At 29.6% G+C, this 17,043-nt stretch overlaps 1 protein-coding gene across 8 annotated transcripts in view; it reads left to right on the top strand.

Moving 5' to 3' along the window:
- LOC108564037 (protein unc-13 homolog B) overlaps nucleotides 1–17,043 on the top strand; it is a 259,117-nt gene that overhangs the window by 80,598 nt on the left and 161,476 nt on the right. For 2 of the 8 annotated variants that reach the window (XM_017922920.1, XM_017922919.1), the window contains exons 3-10: nucleotides 8,417–8,522; nucleotides 8,585–8,702; nucleotides 13,334–13,457; nucleotides 15,178–15,270; nucleotides 15,767–15,883; nucleotides 15,944–16,218; nucleotides 16,674–16,816; nucleotides 16,965–17,003. In XM_017922920.1, the coding sequence (XP_017778409.1) occupies nucleotides 8,417–8,522; nucleotides 8,585–8,702; nucleotides 13,334–13,457; nucleotides 15,178–15,270; nucleotides 15,767–15,883; nucleotides 15,944–16,218; nucleotides 16,674–16,816; nucleotides 16,965–17,003 (1,015 nt within the window). Of the gene's footprint in view, nucleotides 1–8,416; nucleotides 8,523–8,584; nucleotides 8,703–13,333; nucleotides 13,458–13,753; nucleotides 13,792–15,177; nucleotides 15,271–15,766; nucleotides 15,884–15,943; nucleotides 16,219–16,673; nucleotides 16,817–16,964; nucleotides 17,004–17,043 lie in introns of those variants that run through there. The other 6 variants (XM_017922925.1, XM_017922922.1, XM_017922923.1 and 3 more) reach the window with 6 other exon arrangements.

The raw sequence follows: 17,043 nt of genomic DNA, 5'->3' as shown, positions 1-17,043 counted from the left end.
AATACCCAAATGATCTAGCCTAATTAAAACCTAATCTATCCTAACCACAAATAAGCTAACCTAAAAACTTTCATATAAATTAAATTGAATATACTTTTGCATAAAATCAATATAATAATTAATTATGGGCGAAAAAATTGCAGTCAATAACTTTTTGTATATATTTATACAATAATTAATTATTACTTATAGCAAACAGTCGATAATAAATATTATAATACTACAAAAGTCAAAGATGCAAATTTTAATCATCATAAAAACAAATATTGATTTTGTTTCTATGATCAAAATATGTTACACACATATCTCATTTACTAAATACGTGACGTGAGCGAATTTCAAATTGCATAAAATATATATTTTATATGCAAATATTTATTTTCTGTATGTCTGCATCGTTGGATCTGGAACGGAACATAATATTCACTGATTTACATTTTTAATTAAGGTCAACAACGCTGGACTCGATGTGAACCAACAACTTTTTGTTTTTCAACTTAAGTGCACTGTGAATAATTACGGAGAAACACAACCACTGAGACTTTTGACACCTGAGCTAATACCGTCCTTTTCCGTCCCACTTGTTCTGATTATCGTCATAGTCCTTTTTGCTCTGTAAGCTACAAAGTGCAGTCGATAAAACCTTAATTAACGTTACGACTCAGCCTTACATTTTACTGCAAGCTTAAAGATGTTATTTATTTTAAAGGATTTGAAGTGGCCAACGTATTAAATATAAATCAAAAGCTTTTAAGACATTTATAAAATCATATAATCTCGATTAATTGAGAGAAAAAAGTAGCAAATTTATTATGTGTATTAAAAAAATATTTAGATATATAACAATGTATTTAATACAAATTATTATATTATCATATATTTCGGACCATAAGACGCAATCCAAATTTAAGTCAATTTTTCTATGAAAAAAAAGGGATCCTATAGTCAGGATAAATATGTTTTCTTTTTTATTTATTTTTTCGTTTTAAAAAATCACGATTTATGTTAAAATTATATAAATCTTACCATATCCTATCAGAAATCTACACGAACAAAACAAATTAATTTTCCTAACACTGCTAAAGTGAAATTTAATAACTTAAATGTCTTAATTGTTTTATAATGTACTATAAAAAAAAGGTAATTGAAACGACCCAATTTTCGTTGTATGTAAATGATTTTAATTGAAATTATACACTCAGTCCTCTTTTTATGCGTACTCATTTTATGCGGTTTTTATTTCAAGAAGCATTTTTTTAAATAACTATTTTAGACCAATTTGACACGTTTTGACACAAATTGGCAAACCATTTCATCGAAAAAGATGATAATTCTGAACGAGCATTCAAGTTTCAACGCGAGCTTCAGAATTGCATTTCTGAATATCAGGAATTGTACAAAAAAATAGCAAAGCCATCGCAAAGTTTAATCACTGATTATATTGTCAAAGGGAAAAAATCAACATGCGAAGTTGACACTAATTTTACTTGTGAAGAATCATTATCTTCAGGACATAGATCTAATATGCTGACTATCTCTTCTAGTGATGAAAGTGATTTCGAACCAGTTCGGAAATTATGCCGAACACTCTCATATAGCGACGATAATTCTAAAGAAAAAAAATTGAAGAAAGATTAACTTTCATAAAAAATTTCTGTATTTTTTTTCTGTATATTCTATATAACAACTACATAATATGTAGAATAATTGCTAAAGCAATAAATACAGGAATACCTAGATTAGTCCGAATTTTAAAAGTTAAAAACAATAAATGAAAACAAAAATATTGAGCAAAATAGTTTTATATAAAATATATTTTTTAATTAATTACGCTATAATTTACGCTCTTTTTCTATAATTAGTTGATTATACAATCTATTTACTCGAATCTCTACAAAATAAGTAGTATAGAATGATGATAAATTAATTAAATTGTAATTAAATGAATGGAGGCATTCATCGGAGAGTTCCGATTTGGGAGAGTTAAATTCAGGGATGGATTCCATTGGATCAGTGTATGTCGACGAAGTGCAATTTCAATCAATTTCTTTGAAACCTGCCGATGGATGAGCGAGAGCGATATGGGATGTGTCTGAATACTTGCGTTCAGAAGAGAGAGGACGAACTGTCGTGCTAAATTGCTACACAACCTCAACGGCCCCGACAAAAAGTCTCTCTCTCACTCACTCTTCTCATCCTCCCTTGTACAGATCGATTTGATTAATTGGTTCAAACTGAATTTACGCCCATTACACTCACTAAATCGAATTAAATCACATTTTTAGTACGTAGAATAATTCAGAGAACGTAAGTTTTTTTTTTATATAATTCTGTGTAGAAAAGAAAAAACAAATTAATTTCCATTAAAAATTACTTGTGAAGTTATGTGTTTTTTTATATCGTCTGGGAATTTAAAAATATGTGAGTAATGCGAAAGTTATTTTGAGTAATCCGACGTTTCATTAACGAATTTATTGATGAATGGTTAAACTTTATATTATATAAAAAAACTCTACATAATTGTATTTGTACGTGCATACAACGCCAATATACGAATGTACAAAATATGTTGATAATAATAATGATAGTCTTTAATAAGTTGACAAGAATATTACAATAATTCTATAAGTTTTTGTAAGGAAACAAATATTTATTGAAATCAGAAGTTTTTAAAAATAAAATGGTAGACCTAAAATATGTTATTATTTAAAGTTAGTTTATCAATTTAAATACTAAAGAAACTTAATTTATATATATATTGGAACACAGAAATGAACTGTAATAAAAACTCACTTTATGTACATGGTTTTAATGTACGTATTTGATTATTTACGACCGAATTAAAGTACAAATATTATTATTAAAGTAAAATGTCTATTGGACTATGTTGTATTTTGTATATGATTTATATTAATTATACATTTGATGCCAGGATGAAATGAAAAAGTATGCGTTTGTATGAAACTCAAGTTCGTGCGAACAAAAAACAGTAAATGCATGCAAGAGAATTCATCACGTATTTTTCGTAATAATATAATTGTTAATATAAAACATCTATTGGATTAGTATGTTGTATTGTGTATATGATTTCTCTAGTTTTTCTAAAATTATCAAAGAAATAAAATTGAAAAATGCAAGTTTTTTGCATTTTTTAATTATATTAAATTTTGATTTATTTAGTTATTTTTCACAAGTATAATCGATTTTAGATGTTTTTGATGAATACACATTGATATCAGAATGCAATGTAAAAGTATACGAAAAAGTACGTTCGTGGTAACGAGGTGACAAAACGTAATAAATGCAAGCATCTATTAGAATAAATCTTATTTTTGCTTCACATAGGTAATTGTATACGTTTTCTGAGTGCTGACTGTATATTCAACTATAAATTAAGTTTTCCGGGCGTAGCTCACTGCTGTTATTGTTGTATATTCCGTAGTGTCAAAATACGGCCCTGCCAGTACGGGAAAATAAATCGCGTATTACGTTGACTCCAGTTTCTCGTAATATAATCGTATCGAATCTTGTTCTCTCTCCTGAAGTGCAAATGGATTACATTCGGTAACAGTGAAATTCAATTTACAGTTCTGAATCCTGGCTTCAGTCTGAATTTTATTTTCGAGTCGACGCGAGAGCAATAGGGAAAAATAGAATTAAAACGAAATTGGTTCGCATGTTCGTTGCTGAAATGCGGAGACTCTCTTCATCCAAGTGATGTGTTATTGTTTATGCACAAATCGGGGTGCAAGATTAATGTGTTTTTGTCGCGATACACGGAATTCCTGGGTCCCTGGTTGTCCGCCCTGAAAGCGCAAACGTAAATTAAGTTACCGGAAGTTGATATGGAACTAGTTGATGCTCTCGCTCTTTCTCTCCTGTGCGCTAGCTCCGAGCTATATACCATCGTGTGTCTATTCATCTCGCTTCCTATGTAAACTGGAGTGCATTTCAGCCGGTTGAGAATAAATAGGAGCCATTAATGCATGATAGCACTTGAACTATACTACCTTGAACCTATGGCTTGCTAAGTCCAGAGAATATTCTGAATTTTAATAAATATTAAATATTAATGTATACATTTATACGAATCTTATAATAATATCATCTTTTTTTATTTATATTAAGAGATTTATATGAATTTATTTTCGCTATAACTCTCTTTGGCCCTAATAATAATATCATGGCAACCATGTAGCCCAAGAAGTTGGCGAAGCTCGGAAGAGTTAAGCTTGGAGAAGAACATTATTAAGTAAAGTAGTATTAGAATAGTATTAGTATAGAAGTGTAAAATATTTAAGATCTAGTGAAATAAACGCAATCTTCGATCCACCAAACGATTTCTTCTCTTTATCCGCACAACTTGTTCCTTCGTCCAAAACAATCATATTAATATCAGTTTACAATTTTTTGTTTTTAATTTTATTATTCATATATTAAGTAATAAATAAATGTCTAACGAAATATATTATATACATATAGATATTATGTACACAATAGACAATGATGGATGAACCACATGACATACAATGATGTCTAAAGTTCATTTTAGAATTTTGAATAATAACTAGTAAAGTTTTAAATCTGTAAAATTGTAAGAAATAAATGATAATTATAACGGTAAGCTCGTAAGTATTTTTTTAAAGAAAGTGTAGCCAGTAGCAAAAGTTCCGAAGTTATTTGAAATAATTGTTCGTAAACGAGTAAAACCTTTATCCTGAAGTGATAAAACAAATTTGTCAGAAAGTATGGGATAATTGAATTGGATAATAATATAAAGACATTGAATGCAAATCATGCGACCAACACTTTGATTTTGAGAAAAGAAGAGTGAAATTAAACACTTCTTTACTAATTAAATAATAAAATGCTAAAAATCTACCTTGTTTTTTGTTACATAACTTATACGTATATCAAAAGGTTAAGGATTCTTGGGCAAATTACTTTAATGGTGAATTATTCATATGTGATTTATCTGATTATTAAATATTTATTTAATATTATTTTATATATTTAGATAATCTTATGATTATATTCTTAACATTATAATAAAAACAAGTGTTATTTGTTGACGATAACACCATGTTTATATTCAACTTTGATTAATGAATATTCTTTATAGGGTAAATAAGTATTTATAACAAATTTTGTTGATTTTCTTCATTTTATAAACTAGTTTCAAGTAGAATCTTCTTAGAAACTTGAATGGAGTTTTATCCGATGGTAATATTAAAATATCAGAAAATAATGCAATTTATATGTTATTTGTTGTTCAAATATCGGTAGTATAATGGTTATATAGAGTGGATCCCTAGAGACTGTCTTGCGTTACGATCAGGATATATGAAAAAGAAAATTGGTTTGTTGAATATATACATGAAGTTGTAAATAAATTTTTAGTCGCATTTTAAATAATACAATTATAATAAGTAAAATTCTACATATTTATAATAAGATGTTTAGTAGAATTATTTACAATAATACATATGGGTCAAAATGACCCGATTATTAATTAACATAATTGAAATTGATTTTATTGTAGTCTGAGCATTTTTGTTTTTGAATATGTTTCTCTTCGAAATGCAAATATTAATGATATTTCAAGAAAGTATTTGGTATAGGCGGGTCACATTGACCTGAAATACTCTCTACAATGAACTAAGTACTTCTCTGCACGACTATTTTGCTCCTACTGAAATGGGCACTAGAAAATACTAAAACTGGAATATTTAGAAGGTCAATGCCCACAGTTAAATTACAATGAAATTCGAATGAAAACAATTTTCATGTGGGTCACTCTGACCCATACTTAATACTTACGAATTAATATTAAAATTAGGAGCAAATATATGTAATGTTGATAAAGTCCAAATTTCTGATCTTAGTCCTTTAACCATTTCTTAAGTATAAGTTATATATAAAAAAATATATTAAATTCAATTTTTATAGCAATTATTATAATATTTTAACTAATTTTTTTTGAGTTTAAATTATTATTATTTCAACACAATAGTTATTTTGGAACAAATGGTTTTATTGAATGATTGAAATTTAAAATAATTTTGATAAAAATGCAATGGTTTTCTACATTTGAGAACAAAGAAAGTAAATTTTCATATAAAATTGAATAAATAAAAAGACGGAATATATTTTCCCAGGCTACTCTCAATCAAACTTCTAGCCTGAAGCCTATTCATATATTATACGATACAATATTATCTTTATTTATATCTGTGTATGTATAAGGGGACCAACATAAATTGCTGCGGACGCGGATCCATATATCCCCCTCCGGCTTTTGTTCATGCCAATTATTTTCGTTTGCATTATATTATTTATACTATGTGCGTAGCAAACCTCACCAATAAATATCTGATCTATATAACAATGCGGTTTTCTGTAACCATAACTCTTCTCATTGTGCGGATTTCACCTATATTAGCACTATTATAACAAATAAGCTATAACATCCACTAACATTAGCACTATTAAAACAAATAAGCTATAGTATTTAGTTAAATACATTGTATTAGTCGTAATTAGCGAATTATACAAATGTTTTTAACGTGAACTTTATTATTTTTTTAAATTTAAAAATGGTTTATTTATAATTATATATTATTTTTTAATATCAATAAATTAAAGTAATAATTTCTGTTAAGATAAAATAAAATTAGCAATTCTTCATTAAATCAATTGAATATTTAATGACACATAAACTACTAAAGTTTATTTTTTCACAGATTAAAATATGTTGACAAAACCGCGAAAATTACATAATCATTTGTAATAAAAAAATTCTTATATGCTCATATATTTGGTTAACACGAAAGTAATTTTGGTTTTCACAAATAGATAGCAATATGCTAGATTTATTCTTTGTATCAAAAAAAAAAAGAGTTTTATTTTACACTAAAAACCAAAAGTACTTTCTATTAAAACCTATTATTTAACTTATGATAAAGATGTATTTATTTATATGTCTTATATGTTATAAATACAAGTTTAGATGGAATATCAATACTCAGTCACGTATAAAACTAAGTAATACGAGTTTCTATGGCATTGAAGTAAATCTAATAAAATTCGTTTCAGCCAATCTTTTTCAAGCAAACAAAACTTTTACCTCTAAACGTATTAGATACAAAGACTAAAATTGGTTTAAATTTTATCTACACACCTTCAACAATAAATCTTATTATGGTTTAATATTATGTCTTATTTATTGCTCGTGATGATTATTTTTTTTTGATCATCTAATTCTAATAAATATCAAGAGGCTTACTTCTAAAAGGGGTATTAAGAAAGGAAATGCCTCTCTTAACTTAATACCCCTTGACCAAAGTCTCAAGCTTAAGTTTAGTTAATGTACAGCTACATATAGATTATTTTTAATACTTCTAATCTGAAATCGTTCTTGTTCTTAAAGAATTAGAAATGTATTATTTGCTGCATTCATAATATTTTTGTGTCAATAATAATTAAAATTATTTGATAATTTCTGTTACTTATATGATGTTACTTATTGAATTATTACTTATCAAGTTAAAATAAGTTAACATTGCACATTTAGAAGAAAATAATATTATTTCTTAGGAAGATCAAAGTTATTATTTTTAAATAATCATTACAATATATTTATTTACCAATTTTTATGAACAGTAATTTGGCACATCACAGTCACACATTTATAAATCTAAAAAATTAAAACATTTTTATATAATGACCATAGTTTTTTCTGCACTTTTATTAATTAATATAAAATACATTTTTCTCTTAATTTTTAAATCAGGTAAATGTCCAGAAGAAAACAAATTTTGTTAAAAATAATTTAAACTGTCGAAATTAATAAAGTATTTCTCTAGATTTTTTTTTGAAATGAACAAACATACTATACCTACTTACCAGAAAGTTTTATATTTAAAGTCACATCTCATTTAATTTATATTCTTTTAAAGTATGTTCGATAATACAATAATGTACGTATTGTTCTTTATCTAAACTAACATACACAAGTACTTATGAATATATATTTGACTTCTAATCAAGTTAGACGGAGTATTTTTCTATTTCTAAAAATCAGTTTGGGAACAAAAAAAATAACATTATTATTAGATCAAATAATGTTGAAATATATAAGTTATGTACCGATATTGTTAATATATGATGTTGCTGTCTGATTGTACGTTTGAGTGAATATTTAGTACGTGCGTACGAACTAGGAGATACATGTGTTCACAAAATTACAAACTAACGTTCTGATTAACATATATAAGGTTAACGTACAAAATATGTATGTTATTTGAGTGTTAACTATATATATTGAATCTATAATTTAGTGGAATAGTTATAGTTGTGTATTCATAATGTGGTTTATTTAACGCTTCTCTAAATATATCGTTTTATCTGTTCACAGCTGCATCACAATTTAACTCATACGTAACATTGAAACTGCAAAACGTGAAATCGACAACTGTGACCGTAAAAGGACCGACACCATGTTGGGAACAGGACTTTCTTTTGTGAGTTTCGGAATGGATGCGCTGTCAGTACTTTACGATATGCAAATTGCACAATTTTTCAGCGAAACAAACGATCTGAATTCTGGTCTGCTCATCGAGGTTTGGAGCAAAGGGATGATATGGGACCGCGCGATGGGATACCACTGGCTGCCCCTAAAAGGCGTTCAATACTCCAACGAGGTAACATTTACGAAATTAATCCCCCTTTACAAAACGATACCGTAATCCTTATCCTTACCAAAATTTTACCAGATCCTCGATTATACTATTTGAATATTTATTTATAACCCTCCTCATCCAATACCCCGTAAAAGTTTTTTTTCTACTTGTTTCTACGATACGAGCTTACTGTGTATTATTTATTTACATCCTTACCTATTACTCTGTTATTTCTGGATCGAAACTGATTGCATTCCGGATATCTTCATGGAATATTCATATCAAAATTACAGTGTACTTTAAGCACTTACCTTAAATATATTGTTTGAAACTCATGCCAAGACATACGACACATCGTTCATTTGAATTAATAGCATCATCTCTGAACCAACAAAATTCTTGTATTTTTTTTAATTCACTCCAACATAACGAACCCATTTCAACTCATATAAATATTTGAATGATAACTAATGAAACTTTATCTTCTCTAGTTTCATTGCTAATGGAACTTTAATACCTGGATACAATTTAATTTGCCTCCACATCTAGAAAGCCATTACTGTAACAATGTATAACAACTACAAAATATGTCTAAACGGTGTTTCACGTGATCATAATTCTAAACTTACGTAGAAATATGTTGAGAATTTGGAAAAAATTGAAATCTATAATACAAAACAAAAACCATTGGAAGTAACGCTCTACCTTTCATAAATTTCAATGAAAATATTGGCCTTTGACATTAAATAATTTAAATTACATAAACTGAAGGAAGCTTAGTGATGATTCGACTAGTTACAAAATCCTTAACTGCCAATTTTCTTGCGAACGGTATTTTCTGTATTTAAACGTGAGTTGGCAAAAAAAAATTCAATAAACTTTGTTCTTCCTGCGAACGAACGTACACGTAAGCTGATTTTCTGCTTTTCGATTCTTCTCCAGTATATATATTTCTGTGCGAGAAATAAAGGCACGATAGGAATCCTCTTTGCGAGACTTGAATAATAAGCGCGAAGGGGAAAGTATATTTAATTATTTATGTTTCACCTCTCGCAATACCTCATTATTTAAGAGTTGTATTACATCACGCTCCGTATATTTCATCTCTGAAAGACAGGTACCGTTCGTTACAAATTTTATTACATATTCGCAATTTCACTCCGATTTTTCGAATACGAAATAATTGTAATTTTATCAATAATCATGAATTTATTTCACTGCATATACGAATGGAAAGTATGAGAGAAATATTTTTTATATACATTTTTTAAATTTTTATACTGAATATAACATCTCACTCAATAAGTTTGTAGGATGACATATAGATGGCACCTCTATCGGCAAATCCATATAATTTTCAGAAAGTACTAACCTTCAGACGTCTAAATTTCTTGGCAATCTGACGTTTAGTTCACAAGTTATCGTGGTTTTAGTGACGCTACTTTAGTAAGTTTAGGTGTTAGTAAATAAAATTCTTAAAATAATTTTAAAACATAATATTTTCAAATTGTTGATAAAGTAATAATTTAATAACGTAATTAGCAAATTAAATACTTTTCTTTGTTTGAAAACTTAAAGTAAATATTATTGTTGAAGTAACAAAAATATATATATATACAAAAATGTACGAATATATCATATTCACTCTAACACGAGACGCGCGCTTCTCATTGAAGACTGATATAGTGTGGACACACCTTAACAGAAATTAATAAAAAAAAAAACTAAAACTAAATTAAAAATATAATATATTTTGCTTATAAAATGAATACTTCAAACACAGTAAGACCTCGTTTAGCGCTTTAGATGCGTTCTTGAAGACATAATGTTGAACAAAACAGCGTTGTAGGAGGTCATTTTAACACATAGCTAATAGTGAAATGGGAATATTCGACCAGAATAAACAAATTTTACTTTAATTTTAAGTTGCATTTATAGTCATTTGTATTATATCACAAACATTTCCACACAGAAACATTAAGTTTTGTCTAGGATCATTTGTCGCTTTTTTTTCTTTCATTAAGCAAATGTTGGGAGCAGGCGATTGCACCCAAGACTCCTCTTCTTTCTTTTGAACTCCTGTCAAAATTTGGATCATTCGCTAGAATTTGCTCAACGATTTCGGTTATCGTTTTTAAACTTTTTCTAAGAAAATCTGTAGCAAGTTCTTTTAGTTAATCGTCTTCTGAATCTCTATGTTTGCATTCTTCAATTTCTTATTCCTGAAGGTCGTATATGGTAAAACCTCACCAGAAACCTGCAGTAACTCCTTATTATCCTGCTCATCTACATCTAAAATAATCATAGATTCTGGGAAAGCACAGCGCTTCATGTTATGGTTTTCAGCAAACCGCGTTATAGCAAATCAGCGTTAATCGAGGCAACGCTAAAGGAGGTCTTACTGAATATATGTTTAAAAAATATTTTTTTTATATTCAATAAAATAACAATATAAATATCAATATATATTTTATGTTTTTGTTAATATTAAAGTTGCATTTGAGAGATATAAATGAGATCTTTACAGTATACTCTTTCAATTTTTGAAATGATGTCTGACAAATTGATGTTGCATGGTATGGTGTACAGTCGTAAACCCACAGAGTTTCTTGTCGTAAACTGAAACAAATCTTTTTAGCCATATTTTTGTGCATTCATTTCCATTCGATATATTCTTTGATGTTATACATAATAAACATTGGAAAATATCAAATATTTACGTTCTCGTGCATGTTTACAAATTCATTTCATTTTTATTGCTATTATATCTATACATAGTTGCACAATCGAGGTAAATTGTTTTAAAAATACTTTGATGTGCGCTAAAAGAATCGTAAATTAAATATAGTAATCAATTACATATTTAATAGATTGTTTGTGTGCCTCGGTTTGTAAAATAAAACGGTTATTGTAGTTGTAACTGTGCCACTAGGAGCGTTATGGATATTTCCAGAGTCACGTACTTCCTTGTACGGAATAACAATTGTTTCCAACGTAGAGTGGATTATTTTTATCCTTTCGTTCAGGATACAAATACCTAATCTGGTTAATTTATGAACTCAAGCTTTAAAAATGTATGCAGCAAACAAAAATATTAACCTTTTATTTCAAGACATTTATAATTCAATAAAATTACATTTTGTTTATTATAAATAAGGGTTGTATATTTTTTTTTATAAATACAGACTAAGTTTATAAATATATTTTTTTAAATAAATTAGTAAATTACAATATGGAAATTAAAAAAACAAACATGAACTGTAAAAATAAATCACATATGAATGGAGTGATATTATGTACTAAACTCGCTAGATTTATTACATGATTATAGCGGAGCAGTTGAATGTTGGTTCAAGGACCTCTAATCTATTAATCATAAAACTTGCACGAGAATTTTCAATTTCTTTAAAAGGTTTTAGAATCATGTAGTAATAAACTTTGATTGCGTTCACAAACACTTATTATACAAAGTTACTATTTGTTACTGCTACAGTTTAATGTAATGTCCTTCAAAACGAAATACTAAAAGCACCTTATTAATTATTATTCTAATAGTATAAATGAAATATTTATTGAGAGAAATTTGTTTAAACTCTAAATTAATTTTTAAAGGAAATAAACTGATAATTTCATGTCAATAAAACCATTTACGGTTTAATATTGTGGTATAATTTAATACTCATTAAAATTCAATGTATTTTAATAGAATGATTAAATCACTTATATGATGATTGTTTGAATTATTTACGAGCACTGATTATTTGTAATCTTTCTTAATTGGACTTTGTATAAATATTCGAGTAATTGACAAAAATAACAATATTGAATTTATTGCCAAAAACTAGTGTTTTTATTATAAACTTTGCATTATCCTTAGCGTCTCATATAATAGATGGGCTAGGTTAGCACTTAGTTTAGGTTAGTTGTTTTACTGAATTAGAGATTATGATAGAAGTTAGGTAGAGAAAAGGTTATTCAGATTTTTGCTTCGGGTAATATTAATTAAAATTACATCAAATTTGATTTTATTATATTAATTATAAATGTACATTAATTAAAGAAAATTATTGATTATTTATTGAAGGTCATATTAATTACTTATTATAATTATCAAGCATTAATTATCTATTTAGTAAATTAATTTATATTTCATTGTCATTCTTGAAATATGTCATTTCAAAATTTATATTTTTAAGGAGGCACGAATCTATAATTAATTTAAAGTTGTTTGGAATATTATAAACTGATCATTTTATGTTATGTATGAGTATAAGAAATGTGCAACGTATTTAAAAATAATAAATAAAGTTTCCGAAGTAGTGAAGCCTGCAAATAATTGGATCTTGAAAAGTATTGTTGGCATCAGGTTTTACTTGAGACAAGTTTAATTAGATTTCCACAAAAGTCGCGAAGCGACGTGTATGTGTCATCGTGCGGTTTAGAGAAAAATAAGAATGAACATGTTGTCTAGACGTCAGTGCCTAATTGATATCTTAGTTTAACCTCTCCCTGAGTTCGTTATTTTAGCTTTAGTTACTGTTTGCTGATGTTTTGATGTTTGCGTTTGTTGTTTTCCGTTATTCTACGTAGCCCAATCATCTCATTCCCATTATTAGTGTGTAGTATTTTGTCAATGTGCACGGTATTTGCAGGAAGGAGGCGGCCAATGGTTGTCTCTGGATGCGGAACTGGTGATGAGAGATGGAGAAGTGGTGGGTACGAAGAATCCAACAGGCAATACCCTCCTGGTGGACTGTCGTTTCGAATTGCCCTTCGGTGAGTACCAAAGCAGCCGCAGCTTCGAAAATCACATCAAAAAACTTACATAAAAAAAAGATTACCCAAACCACATCAATTTCTGACTACACGTCGAGACCAGATGAAACAGCAACACGAACCCATGGAGAAATCACGATTTCTTTACCTTTTTACCATTTTATTATTATTTTTGTTTTTACTTTCGACTCGTTCATTTCGTTACCATTCAACGACCCCCAAAGCACGCGATCGTACAAAATTGTTAGTACTACGTTTTTTGTTTGTTTTCTTCTTACATTTTCTTCGTTATTCAGAGGATCGCGCGTCATCTCTAACCACGCATTGTGGCGTAGTAAGTATACACACATAATAATACTATGTTGTTCGTTCAATTGTAAACGTGATGAAACACTCTTACTTTCTTTTTGTCTGTTAACGTTCTGCTGATGTCTTTTTTTCTTGTTGATTTACTTTATGTGAGTTATATTCATAGGGTAATCCTAGAGCTCCGCAAATTCAGGGGGCATCCATCCACAAGCGACGTCCGGTTCATTCAAATATTCACTTTATAATTGAATTAAAAAAAGGAGAAGATTCTGTTCGATGCACAATTGCTTGACCATTCCAAGGCGTCCTTTGATCATGCAATGGAACAGCTCCCGTCCTTCCACTGTTAATAATGTCCTCTTCCAAAATGAATATTTGAATAAACCGTGAAAAAAAAAAACAAAATAGAAATTAAAATCAAACGGGCCTTAGTTGCCTTGCTTAAAGTGAACTTTATATATTTCGTTCATTACATTTAGTTGTTATGCTGCATAAGTTCTAAACAACATAAATATCTGTCAGGTGTATCAACTACTATTTATATTTGATAGCGCAGTCGATAATTACAGAAGTCATGATAAACAGTGGCTGCAGAATTACAATAAAAGTCCTTAGTTTTATTAAGAACTAAAGTACAGTCGATTCCGCTTAATCGGGAACTAGTATATTTGTCCAATTATCCGAAGTTCCATTTTCCATTTGTTATTTACTCGGTGTTGTCCCGTTCCATAGGATTTGTTTCTAATTAACCGGAGTCCCAATTAAGCACAATCGACAGATTATTGTTTCGGATACTGGAGAAATTATGCAGTATACAAGTGGAATGTGGAAAAGAAGAAAATATTACCGTAATTTTAATATTTTGTCCTATTTTGTAACAATGATTTGTACAAGATGTTAGAATCTGGAGCTACAGTCAATTCAGACCCCACAAAAATGTAGAATCCTTACATTGTGTGGAGTTTAACCCGTGATATACGTGCAGTTTGGGCTGGTAGCATTGCGGTCCAAGATTATACTTTAAGTCTACAGTACTGAGAATGTAGTGTACAAATTATTATTTCTGAGACGCTATGATGATATCTAATAGCAGTTGGTACTCTTCACAAGTATGATCACGGTAGTGTGTATGCATCATTATATTAAGTTTAGCACACATGTTGTTGTTGTTGTTAGTGGAAACGCGTAGAATAATTCATGGAATTAGAAGTTGCATACAAAAAAATTCTGGCGCTTTTGTTTAAAGCTGTGTGCGTCGTGTACTTGTGAATGTGTGCGTAATGCGTTTCGGGAATTGATTAGAACACACGTGATAGAAAGTCAGTTATATATTTTTTTATTTGTTGGATTTACTTTAGTTTTTTTTTTGGCATTTCTCTGTTCCGTCTGTATTTGGTGGTTGCTTTGATAGGTCGATGCGATCCGCCAACTGGTTGGCGCAGCATCTTAAGAGGTTCGACGCTCTGCAGGACGGACGGTGTATCCAAAAATTATGCTTCCATAGGTAACCGCACCAGATTTTGAATGGCCTTGACAAAAATAAATCTATCTCTATGATTGCCAACACCGACAACTCTAATTGCAAAGAAGGGTTGTTTTTCTGTTATAATTCCGTTTACAGCACCGCTCTTCGCATCCCTTAATCTCTATCTTTCTATTTCAAATTCTGTACATTATTTTTTTGATGGGTAACTTTTTAATATTGCAACACGAGGTAACTATACTTTCTTATTGTTTCGGTTTCATTTGCTTGTTTTTTTTTCTTGGTAAACACAGATCTTTTCTTGTGATGACACCACGAACTTATGATTTTTGCAAAAAGCTGTATTATACCGACTCCGATTTTTTACTTGAAGTTAATATTTCGGAATCTGTTGAATGTGAGCTTAACACAGACACACGAAGATACTATATACTTATGCACTCACATAGTGTGGGATTTGAATATAGAGTGTTGAGATGAGGCGATGGGGGATGATCTACCTATGTTTTGATTCCAGATCCTGAGAATATAGAAGCGGGTGATCTGCAGCGGAAACTGGAAATGCTCAACAACATCATGGACCAAGAGGCTAGGGCTGAACAAGCTCGGCGCCAGATGCAATACTTTGGACACTGTGAGTTGGACACTGTTTCCGTGATTTTCGCTGATGCCAAACGCGATTTTCTTTTTACAGCCAATTATAATGACAATGAAATTTCAGCGGGCTATTCGGAGGATAGCGATTATACTTCAGACTTGAACTATCCTGTCGGACAGCATGCCAATTCTTCAGCTTCTCAGTTTCGTTCCGCCGCACATCAACTGCACACGCCGCAGAGGTCCCTGGAGACGTCGAGGGAGAACTCCTACGACAGGGAAGACACATTCACTGGCCATCATCATCTGCCGCCACCCATGATCCATCAACAACATCTCAGTCCTGGATTCCAAAAGCAGCGTCATCTCCAGGTTAATATTTTTAAATTTATAACATTTTTAGTTTATTTTATTATAACATTAAGTAAATTCACTTTTAGGTTTTAACTTATTTGTATTCCTCAAAGAAAATTACTAGCAAATAACAATACAGTCAGACCTCATTTAACATCATAGTTTAACTGGACGCTGACTGCATTTAGTTATTAAGGCTATATAAGAGTTATTTACTTCTTTAATTGGATAAATTCATACCATTACAAGAAAAAAAGGGCAAGAAATTAAAAATACATATTTTCTAATTATTATTAAGACTTTCAATTTACGTCAACATATTCAAAAATATATCAATATTGCTGTGGATTTTAAATTGAAATATGAATGACAAATAATAAATAATCAATATTCAATTGACTAATACGAATATTATGTGCAGTGTTTAGAATTATTGCGTGAATTTTAATTTGGTGCATCTGACTATGTTGTAGAGATATTCCCCGAATGCTGATGATTTCGGTTATGGATCTCCAAATGTGGTTCCGAACGCACGCCAATACCAGGAAACCACAACCAACGATTCAGAACCGCTCTTCTATAACAGCAGGCCCAGGAACAAACAGGAATACACGAGGTGAATAATTCTATCAGTACTCGCTTTGCTTATCCATCGGATGCTGGACGATCGATATTATCAAAATTAATTAGTATCATGAAAACGGACATTTTTTTCTAAATAGATAACATAGCCATGATTGTATAATTATTCTCTTATTGTCCAGCCGTAGACGAAAATATGCATGGGACCCAGACGAGACGAGGTAAAAAAATAATAGATTTGGCAATTCATTTTTATTATCC

The sequence above is a fragment of the Nicrophorus vespilloides genome, unplaced genomic scaffold, assembly GCF_001412225.1.
Source record: "Nicrophorus vespilloides isolate i.1.1-1 unplaced genomic scaffold, Nicve_v1.0, whole genome shotgun sequence".
NCBI classification, from domain to species: domain Eukaryota; kingdom Metazoa; phylum Arthropoda; class Insecta; order Coleoptera; family Silphidae; genus Nicrophorus; species Nicrophorus vespilloides.
Note: the sequence above shows the minus strand (reverse complement) of the source record. Positions and strands in the feature narration are given on the sequence as shown.